This window comes from Cataglyphis hispanica, chromosome 5, assembly GCF_021464435.1.
Source record: "Cataglyphis hispanica isolate Lineage 1 chromosome 5, ULB_Chis1_1.0, whole genome shotgun sequence".
Classification (NCBI taxonomy): domain Eukaryota; kingdom Metazoa; phylum Arthropoda; class Insecta; order Hymenoptera; family Formicidae; genus Cataglyphis; species Cataglyphis hispanica.
The window spans coordinates 1,014,009-1,026,121 of NC_065958.1; the positions used below are offsets into that span (position 1 = coordinate 1,014,009).

Genomic DNA, 12,113 nt, shown 5'->3' on the forward strand with positions numbered 1-12,113 from the left:
ACGCGTTATTCTTCTCAATAGAAAGTATGGGGATACAAGATCATAAGTCCCGGGGCGCTACGTAATACCTTACGAAGGTGTAGGTCTTTGCGAGCCCGGCTACTTTCGGATCGACCGGCCAGATCCGGGTTGCATATGAATGATACTATCGTGGCGAAATATTGTTGCCATAGTTAACGAGATCGATCTCCGAGAGGCAGCATACGAACGCTCGTGCGCGTAGAGCCCGAGTTGATCTTCGCTTCACCCGCACTTCCTCCCCCTCTCTCTCTCTCTCTCTCTCTTTCTCTCTCTCTCTCTTCGCCCTGATGTGTGCCAGCATTTCAATCGCCCACTGTCGAAAAGTGAGATATAGCTAATCGGCCATAAGCTTCCATCCCTATGTTCGTTCGTTGGCGTCCACGGAGGCACATCTCCTATGATATTCAACCCTGCCCTTTGTGAGAGTTCACGCGGATTTCGACGAGCGATCTCTTGCCGGTTTGCACGATACATCTTTTGTTCGCCGTTGTTAAATGATGCATCATCATTGATCGTTGCGTACAATCGGCGAGACGCAACGTCAGCGCCGTGAGTCAAATTTCGACATTGTTTTTCTACTGTGTATACGCGTGCGTAGAAATATCCGAATTTAAAAAAAAAAAAAAAACTTGTTTTAATTCATCTATCGACTTAATCAATCAAGAAAAACATCGTTTGGTATTAAGTAAATATTGATATATCTATAAAAGGTTCCCATATATTTTCTCGCGTAACAGGAGAAATGTAACTAGTGTGAAAAAAAAATAAATTTCGCACGAGCAATGCAAATAACTTCCTTATATTTTCCCGTTAAAATAGATATTACGCTACGTTTCATAAACAAAAATAATTAAATTAAAGAAATTACACAATATGCACATATTAATATTAATAAGATCTTTCTCCTGCTTTTTTATCTTGTATTTTTTGGAAATTTTTTTTCAATTTGCACCAACTAACTGAATAAAAATATTAAACTAAATGAAAAATATTAGATTCACAATATCGATTAATTCATCAAAATCAAATCAAATGAAAACAGTAAAATATCATTATTGCAATTTCTACAATGTGTAGTTATTAAAACCGACCGCGATCTTCATAACTTTAAACAACTACGTTCAGCACGTTTCACGAACGCAAGACGAGAAAAATACGAGCCCCGATGGGCTTTCTCTATAAAAGAAATATACCTATTTTATCAAGATTCTTAAAATTTCAACGGTGGCGTATGCGAGATAAGCATGTCGCATAAGCGCCGCTAGGAAATTCGCGCTCCCATTTGCGAGAGAAAGAGAGAGAGAGAGATAAATAAAGGAGAGAGAGAGAGAGAGAGAGAGAGAGAGAAGGGGCTGAAGGCTTTTCGATAAGCTTTCCGGTTAGTTCTCAAGTTTTCGATTAGTTTTTCGGTTACGCGACTCGCGATTTCCCGCGGATATAAGCGTTCGTTGTATCCGCGGGATATAGATTATCGGATATTTACCGCGGGAGTCACTGGGGGAGGAGAGATGGAGAGAAAGAGGGTGGGAGGTTAAACGCGAGGGGGGAGTAAGGGACGGGTGTAAGGGGCAAGGAGAAAATCCCAGGCACTGTTGAGGATACAATTGAGATTAAACGGAAATGCGAATCTACCTGCCGTAACGGCCCCGCTTTTATTCGCGCCCTGCTTTGCAACTTGTGTGGTTTTACCTCGAGAGCTATATATATATATATATCTTACTATTGATATATATATATATATATATATATATCTATATATATATCTTTCTATTGAGAAGAATAACGCGTCAATGTCGAAACGATAAATCTCGCTATATTTTGAATTTCATTGATTCTATATAGAGGAAAGTAGAGTAAAACGGGGTACTTTTTGGATTTGTCTTCCTACAAAAATCAGAGTGTACAAGAAATTTTGCTGACTGTTAGTAGTCTTTAATGGACCTTAAATTATGAAAAAATGGGGCTAGTTTTTTGAAAAATAATATTTATTTATTAATTATATATATATATATATATATATATATATATATATATATAATAAATAATATATTTCAAAAACTATCCCATTTTTCATAATTTAAGGTCCATTAAGACTACTAACAGTCAGCAAAATTTCTTATACACTCTTATATATATATATATATATATATATATATATATATATATATATATATATATATAAGTATATATATATATATCCCACGTGCCGAAACGTGAGATTGAAATTCAATTTTACACACGGATATATATATATATATATATATATATATATATATATATATATAATTAATAAATAAATATTATTTTCAAAAACTAGCCCCATTTTTTCATAATTTAAGGTCCATTAAAGACCACTAACAGTCAGCAAAATTTCTTGTACACTCTTATATATATATAAGTATATATATATATCCCACGCGCCGAAACGTGAGATTGAAATTCAATTTTACACACGGATATATATATATATATATATATATATATATATATATATCCGTGTGTAAAATTGAATTTCAATCTCACGTTTCGGCGCGTGGGAGGCTACTATTTTCGATGAAGGCACGCGACGCATAATCTTGTTGTTTGTAATGGCATTCGCGGTAACGCGCGCGAGGAAAGTCGCGGCTGCATTGCGCGTAAACGGGTTACCGTCCGTTCTTTTGCGCTCATTAAATTTGTATGCTACAGGCTACTCGCTCGGCCAAATATTCTTACAATCACGTATTTCTTCGACGAATCTGATGTCAAATTCTTTCCAGGAAATTCGAATAAAAACTATCATTCGTCTTTTGAATTTACGCCTACATTCGTATAAATATATAATATATAATATATATAAATATATAATAAATATACTTATAGAGACAAAAACTTATAAAATCTTAAATTAAATCGATTATTTTAGAAGAAAATATTACCTCAAAATTCCTATTTTTTTCAGAAAACAAGAAAGTATTGCATTAATAAATTAACATCAATATAATTGTATATTATATTCTTGATTTATCTCAATTTATCATTGCTGTTTCCATCACAATAAAATTTGTTAAGAACTCATTTTTATCTCATTAAAAACTTTTTTAAATTAAGAATATTGTGCATCAAATAAAATATATCCAATCAAAGCAACAAGAAAGGATTGACGAGAGATTAAAGTTAAATTAAATTAAACTAAAATTAATTAAAGATTAATTCTTTGCAAGTAGCTAAATCAATAAAAAATGATTACCTACATCATTCTAAATTATTTAATTACAATTAAATTATTTATTACAAATATCACACACGAGTTGAAATCTTACTATGCATGACGATGAATCTATGTTCATTTATCGTATCATAAAATAATACTGTGTCAAATTAATTAATATATCTTGTGATTGAAATACGCTCATATGCTTTAATATAAAAAAAAAACAAACTAAATAAACACCTGCCACTAAGTCTTTTATACTCTATAGTTTAGTAAATGTATCGGCAGACGCGCGCAATCATTCTTCGAACCGGACGGCCGGCCTAAAACGAAAGTTCAAGAGAGGATACGGGCTATGTCAAAGTTAAGCCTGGAATGTGGATTACGTATACTTGCGAAGACGTAGTTAACCCCACTGCTAGCACTGATATACTAATTGAATTAGTTATTTCGAAGCAGAAAGTTAAGGGCACGTCTGCGCCAAGTTTTCAACATGAAATAGCTGGCAGAATCGACGTGCTAGCACACCGAGTTCGAAAGTTCTTATTAACCCGGAAGTTTTGTTCAGTATCGCGCCTGAGTGTTATTTAATCACTAATTCGAAGAATATATGTGTGGCCTCGCGCGCTTTTATGAGAAACGGAGGGGGGAGGGAGAACTTTTCCCTGATTAATTTCGACACCCTGAGAGAGTTTACATTGATTAACAGCAAATCCTGGAATGCATGGTAATTTCTGTGGAATCTTCGCGAAAAACTGTTTGCTTTAATTACTCTCTATATCAATTCTTTGCGTTTTATTTTATTTTATTTTTTTTTTTTTATGTATTACGTATATGGGGCTTTCAGGGTTTTCGTTTCACTCGAACGTAAAATGCTGCTTAACGAGAAAATAAATAATTATAATCTCGCGTTGGCGCCGCACTTATCGAGATCTAATTTGCACATGATAATATTGGCGAAATGGATTAGAGGAATTAATAATTCATTGTATTGGAAGCAAAATCCTCTACTTGAAGCTTTTCAATCTATCACTTCGGAAGAGTGCGTTTATTCTCCTTCTTTGACGATAAACGCGCAGCGATTAAAATATTTTATACATATAAAGTATTTCTATCTCAAATTATAAATGGATTTTTCTTCCAAACATAAATCTGATCTGAGAGCAAGTTTCATTTTTAACAACAAGATATTTTCATCAAGTAATAAATTATTATCGAAAGAAATTATTTAAAATAGATTTACAAGTAAATAGTGAAAAATATATTCTGAAAAGAATAAGATTCTATTTATATTAATATCTATAATAACTAACAATAAATCGCTATTTTAATATCAAGTAATTATGTTTAAAAAGAGATATAACTTAAGATTCTCACCAGAAGGATGTATGCAGTTTGCTGCAGTAAAATCACAAAATGCTCTGCATCTGTAAAAAACATACTAAACTTAAGATAAGGCTTGCATATAAATTCCATTTAGACGATACTTGTAATATTCGGAAAATATATGGCAGAATGTGTTATATATATATATATATATATATATATATATATATATATATATATATACACATTCTGCCATATATTTCCAAATATTACAAGTATCGTCTAAATGGAACTTATATGCAAGCCTTATCTTGTTGATTTTTATGTATTTATAAATAAAATATTGGAAAATATACTTAAAAATATAAATATATTTAAATTAAATAATTAAATATATTTAAATTAAATATATTTAAAAATAAAATATTGGAATATACGGCAGAATGTGTTATATATACTACTTATATACGAATACATACCCAATGTATGGATCACACACGTACATATAGGAAGCTAATGGCATGCTGGGACTAGTGTTGAATTACTTCACTTGCACGGATTGCATATAGGTTTACAGTGGTACTGCGAGGGAGATACCAGGGTGATCTTGCCACATTACAGGAGATATAAGCCGCTTTATGTTCTCCTGTCCCATCTACAGCTGTAACGTAGTCGCCTGTGAAGTTAGTGCCGATTGACGCGCAGATAGCTGCATGGTTGCCTCGTGAATTTAAAGCTGATATCTCTCCCGCGACATTTTATTATTACATTAAGCCAATCTGTAAAACGTTAATGCAATAAAAAAACACATATATTATTAATCTTCCCGACAACGTCGGGAAGTCTAGTAACGTCCGTATAACTCGTTGCTATTAGCATACATTTATTTTTTATATAATTCTTATTAGACGCGATTAGTAAAGAGGATAACGTGACGGATAAAGCGCCGAATATTTCATATTGAGAAACAATTACTTTCCAAAATAATAAAAAATTACAAATTGTGTAAATAATTAGATGGAAGAAGAATAATATAAGAGTGACACACTGTATTACGTATTTACACTGTGTGGCGACAAAATTAGCATCTCATGTGGCATAGAACATTGCAGCAATGTAGCATGGGATATTTTATATATACATAAAAATCAACAAGTGCTCACGGTCGCGCGCGACAACGATAGTTTTTAATCTAAAATATTCGATTACTAGATACACGATTAACGAATCCATCATAACGAAACACAGTTAACATAATACAATTTCATATATGGAGAATTAAATCGATATAACTTCTTCAGATGGTTATAAAGGATATCAAAAAAAGTCAATTTTATCAATAAATCCGTGTCCGTAAATGAGTCGTTTTGGCATTCGAGAAGTAAAGGCTAATAAGAGCAAAAATCTTTGAAAAATATTATTTTTTTTCAAAATTTTATTGATGTGATTAAACATAGATGTTGTTATCATAAAACTTTTGTATAAAACATTTTTTGATATCTCGAATAATTTTTGACATATATCGAGATAATCAAAAAGCCACTCTACATATGAGAAATGATTTCCCTTATTGTTAGAATCGTTTTTGGAACTGGAAATTTTTAAATTTATCTATTTACTCCCCTCCCCCCTTCCCACCCCTTCACGTGTGTAAAGTTTCATCAAAATTTTTAAGTACACGAGGTTTTCTTATTAATCTTTGATTCTCTGAAAAACAGCTCATTTGCGGATACGGGTTTATTAGCTTGTTTTGATGTTTGCTTTATAACTTGAAGTTTGTCGCTTTAATTCTAGAACACCCTGTATAAGAATTTATTATACTTATAACAAAATTTATATACATATATCTCGAATAATTTGTATACATTCATATATATATATATATATATATATATATATATATATATATACATATATTAGATTACAGATTTTAAACTGAGATACCATAAATATTTCAGTTATACATTAATCGTGCGATTCGATGCGTGATACGAGGAATAACGTATTCGTAAGTTTCTACGGGGAGAGAAGCGGGGGAAGAGAAGGGGTGTACATGAAGTTCGCGCGTTTAAAGTTTCGATATGATGCTCGAACGATCGCGTGCTGATTGCACGGTATTTGTCGGGCTACTATCGGACCGCTACTACTTGTAAGATCCGAGAGTACGGAATACACTGATTGCAGGCTTGTAGACCGGCGCGGCAAAGTTCACCCCTTGCCTGTGTTTGTGCTGTCTATTCGTGAAAGTTATCATCTCCCGAATGAAGTTTGCACTTTTCCGCGCACGTAAAGAGATCATCGCGATTCCGAAGGGCAAGGCAGGAAGAAGTGACGGCGACAAAAGCAAAAGGGACTGGACATAATTTATGACCATCAAAATCAATGATGACTCGACTCATTTGCGACTTACACTATTTTGACTATTTATAGATTTTAGTACTGCTGATAAGGCGCACGGAAAAATGTAATTAAATGGCGAAATCAGATAATGATAATAATCTCGTATTGTAAATTATATTTAGGATACATATTGTTTTTATTATTTTCGGATAATACATTGTGTGGGGAGCGGAGTTTATGTATCATTCCTGAATATCTAATCAGCTCCATTGTAATGACAATTTTATTACATTTTTGTGAATTATATTCCTGCTGTATATATATATATATATATATATATATATATATATATATATATATATATATATATGTAATGCTTATAATAAAATATCTTTTAAAAGAGAAGCATTATCTTTTGTATGGAGTATTATCATTTTTAAATAAATGTGCTTATAAAATCTATATTTACTTCCTTTAAAGTAATAAAGAAAAAAAGTTTATATTAATATATTACAAGTGCAATATAATAAAAGATAATACATAATAAAAGATTGTTTACATCCTGAAAATAACATCCATAGTATTTCTATATTAAAAAAATAGAGTAGAATGAGATTAAAAGTTGGAAGGATATATAAATGTATGAGTGTGTGTTTGCATATTACAAATGAGAAATTTTAATTACATCCATGTATGGAAGATATCATGTTTCGATATCACGAACTTTGTAGAATGCAGATATGAGCGAATTTATTTGAACAATATCGCGACATCCAGAGGCCAATCTTTTTTCTATTTCTGCCATTTTGCACAATAAATCGATGAATACTGAATTGGGAAAATCAACTAAAAAAAAATGTTTATTAATAATAATTATAAATATTTGACATGTGTATATACTAAAGCATAGTAATACATACTTTTAACTACATATAAATGAATTTCCGTCAATATATCCTGCAACGCAAGTCCTTTGTTCAACTTCAACTCTTGAATTTCTTAATAAAGTACATTAAAGATTATATAATTTTGATATAAGGAATTATTGTATAACATTTATATTATTATAAAAGGATACTTTTGTAACATATATCATACGATTCATTAAGCAACCAATTTATAATAGCATGAATATCACTTGGTAATGGATGTCCAACACAATTATATACATTCTTTTGATTTACTTCACCATAAGCAAACCATGTACTTTGAAGAACACTTATTACTTTCCTCATATCACCACCGCTCAATGTTATTAACGCTTCCTTTCCATCCTCTGTAACTTTTAAGCTATAAAATTTTTCATTAGTAAACTCTATATATATATATATATATATATATATATATATATATATATATATATAAATCACGAATATATAATTAAATATAAAATAAAGTTTTGCTTACTTCTCTGCTTCAATAACGTAATTTAATCTTGGCACTATTTGTTCTATTGCAAGAGGTAGAAACCTAAATCTGGTACAACGAGACTGCAAAGCTGGTATGATTTTACTAAGGTAATTGCATATGATGCAAAAACGTACATTATCCGTATATTTCTCAATAACTAGAAATAACATATAAAATCTAATTAATTTATAAAAAGAATTTAAAGTTTATAATATATTAAAATTGTCACTTACTTCTTCTGAGTGCATTTTGAGCATCAATTGTCATGGCATCTGCTTCATCCAAAATAATTAACTTGAATGCAGATTTATACATAGTACCTGTACTGGCAAAACTTAAAATTTGGCCACGTACAATACCTATGCCTCTGTCATCAGAAGCATTTAATTCCAGCACCTAACATATAATAAATAATTACTGCATATGAATGAAGAAAAACATAACATTATATAACAATAAATATATAACCATTGAATTGAATTGTGCTGGAGTATAAAGTTTACGAGCACATGCTAGTATAGTGCTGGTTTTTCCTGTCCCAGGTGGTCCATAAAGAAGCAGGTGTGGTAGCTGATTTTCATCGATGAATTTGTTTACTGTGTAAGAGACAAATTTGAACTTTACTCGCTATAATAATTTGGCCAATAAAGTATATAAATTTTCATGTATATTTACTTACTCGTCTTTATTATTGTTTCATGAGAAATAAGTTCATCCAAACTTTTGGGACGGTATTTCTCAACCCTAAAATATATAACAAGATTTTTAATCAGGGTCATTGACATCTTAAGTATTATACTGATTATACCATGGTAAATTAGCATGTTGTTCATCGGTGGATGTCATTCTGTCAATATAAAACTATTAATTCGTAATTTATGTTTAAATATTATTTGAAGGTTATTTTATTGCCGCGCGTTTTGCTAGCTAAACGTTTTGCGTATCAACCATAGAGTATATTCTTGTAGATGGGTGGTTTTGCTGATTTCAGAGAATCATCCATAGATGATATAAGGGAAAGCGTTGATGAAGCAGTCAAACTGTCGGTAATGTTATCAATTTTCAATTATCCCAGGGTCCATTAAACTCACTTTATCATACCTTCTTTCTGATATATAGATGGCGTTCACAGATATTCAACAAAAATGACTTTGGAACTCTTGGAACAAAGAGATTGGAAATTCTTGTCAGTAATGTGAATACACAAATAGTTTTTATTGCTTTTATTGTGCGTATATAGTAGAGTTTATCAATTATGACATTTTTATTAGTGAATTTCACTGATATTACGGATATTCTCAACTGGTGATTTCCTAGCCGAGATCCCTGTTGACAATTCTTTAAAATAAAATGTTAGTGTATGTGGAGATCATGTATATATAATAATGTATTAAATCAAAGAGAATTTTAATCCTCTTTGTATCAAGCAATATACACACAATAATTAAAAATACAATAAAGATTCGATGTGGCATTTTATTATGCATCAATATAAATATGTGATATTTATACTTTTATTTTTTGAATTCATAAATATTTCCAGATGTTTAGTCCTATACAAATAAAACATGAATGCATAAATGTAGAAGATGTAAATACCAATAGAATCAGGACTTCAGATAATTCCATATACCCTTTTATCAATCAAGATGTTGAATATAAACACCGCCAGTTATCTCAATTTTGGGAGCAAGCACAGTTATCGAATGAGATGTCTGCGAAAAATGAAATTCATGATCAACAGGCTATGTTCCAGGCAGAAGCAAGTATCTATACATCATTATATATAAGTAGCTAGCATATTTATTATATATGTCTAATTTTATTTGCATTCTAGGATACAGGGAGTTTACCGTATATGAAGGATTATGCACAAAATAGTATATTCTATCAAGTTAATCAAGAAGATGGCAACAATCAAATACAGACAAATCAATGCCATCAAGGTACAAACAGTGTTATCATAGTACAAGAGAATAAACAATCACAGCTATCACAAGATCTGCAAAATATAGGAAATATTAATCAAACTTTCACAGCACAACCACCAATCATTGTAAAAAACAATCGTCTTGGGAGACCATCAAAAAGTTCTATGGAGTCTACTATGGGAAAAAAAACAAAATGTCAATGTGAGATTTGCTTTAAAGAGTTTGGACACAAGAGCAATTTATTTATACATATGAGAACTCATAATGGAGAACGGCCATATAAATGTAATCAATGTGAAAAGTGTTTTACGCATAGTGGAAATTTGGCTATTCATATGAGAACACATTCTGGTGAACGACCATATGGTTGCCAGATATGTGGAAAAATGTTTAGTCATAGTGGCAATCTCTCTACTCATTTGAGAACTCATTCAGGTGTGAAACCTTACAAATGTAGCGTGTGTGGTAAAGAGTTTAGGCATAGTGGCAACTTATCAATACATGAGAGGATACATTCCGGAATTAAACCATTTCAATGTAAAATCTGTGGGAAGGAATTTTATCATAGCGGTAATTTGACAACTCATATGAAGAAACATCCTGTAAATACAAACACAAATGCAATCGACTGTGAAAATGATCAAAAGCATATATTACATTCTGAGATAGATGCTAACAATACTGCTTCTTCAAATTATTTTAATAATGTATCTTTAATGCTCAATGATGACATTAAATCTATACATAATACTAATAATATGGTTCCTATAAAAAATGAAAGTACAGATGATACTGTATTAAACACTGTAGGATGATTAACTTCTAGTTAAAGTTATGTAAGATTAATATTATTATTATTACATAAGTGTATAATTTAAATCATATAATTTGTTACAAACTAATATATTAGTAACTAGTCAAGATATTTGAAAAATTTTCGGTTTTGATGAGAAAAAAATTTGTGATGTTTGTAATATATAACTTTAAAAAAAAAAAGTGAATTTTTTAGGATTAGGTAGATTAGGATGATAAGATTATTTCGAACTTTTTATTACACAATATGTTTAATAATAATGTATATCAAAAAATTAAGTAGAAAGAATTTTTTATTCTTAATATTTTGACTAACAGATCTTGATTTGTAACAGATTACATGATTCATCCAGCATATTAAGAAATTTTAAGATTATAAAATCTGTATAGCATTTTTTTTAATGCTGCAATACTTGTAAATGAGTAATTTTTTACTGAAAAAGGCTACAAATCGCCTTTATTTCTACACTTTGTGTAGTTATATAATGATCTTCCTACATTGCGTCTTAAATGTAACATTATTATATTTGTAATATAAAAATTCGCTTTGTGAAAATTTTATACTTGTTTATATAATAGATCAATGGAATATGATTTTATAATCTGTGATCTTTTTCAGTTATTAAGAGAGGATTTGACAAGATGACAAAAACTTTATTTTATAAAAAAATTTTATTTATATAAATTATTAACATGTTTCATATTTTTCTTGTTTAATTATATATTTATACAAGTACTTTATAATCGAGTTTTAGACTTAATCGCCCTTGTTAAATGAGCAAATTATTACTAGCTATTATTACTAGCATCTTTTGAGTATACAAAGATAATACATATAAAAATGATAAAAATAAATAGTGCAATTTGTATGAATCTTATTTTGTGAATTCCTATGTGCAATTTTACATGTAATAAATTAATGATAAAACTGCTTGTTGAAACAATTTCTGTCGCACTATTTTTTATATATTTATTTTTCTCTTACTATTATATAGAATTTTTTTCAATGATTGAAGTTTTTTTATGTCATATTTCACATTATAGACATTGGTTAAGTAATAGTTTGCAAGTGAAATAAG

At 30.4% G+C, this 12,113-nt stretch overlaps 2 protein-coding genes across 7 annotated transcripts in view; one reads left to right on the forward strand and one right to left on the reverse strand.

Moving 5' to 3' along the window:
* LOC126849781 (zinc finger protein 32-like) overlaps nt 1–11,778 on the forward strand; it is a 39,985-nt gene extending 28,207 nt beyond the window's left edge. The window contains exons 2-5 of one of the 6 annotated variants that reach the window (XM_050592010.1): nt 9,282–9,336; nt 9,410–9,476; nt 9,834–10,052; nt 10,128–11,778. In XM_050592010.1, coding sequence (XP_050447967.1) covers nt 9,317–9,336; nt 9,410–9,476; nt 9,834–10,052; nt 10,128–11,036 — 1,215 coding nt within the window. In that variant the 5' untranslated portion in view covers nt 9,282–9,316 and the 3' untranslated portion in view covers nt 11,037–11,778. The other 5 variants (XM_050592016.1, XM_050592015.1, XM_050592013.1 and 2 more) reach the window with 5 other exon arrangements.
* LOC126849784 (replication factor C subunit 5) lies at nt 7,334–9,238 on the reverse strand. The gene is made up of 8 exons (XM_050592021.1): nt 9,099–9,238; nt 8,970–9,034; nt 8,759–8,886; nt 8,524–8,686; nt 8,288–8,447; nt 7,959–8,170; nt 7,801–7,878; nt 7,334–7,726 (listed from the first exon to the last, which is right to left on the reverse strand). The coding sequence occupies exons 1-8, from the start codon at nt 9,134–9,136 to the stop codon at nt 7,584–7,586; spliced, it is 987 nt and encodes a 328-aa protein (XP_050447978.1). The 5' UTR covers nt 9,137–9,238; the 3' UTR covers nt 7,334–7,583.
* Nucleotides 11,779–12,113: the final 335 nt, after the last annotated feature.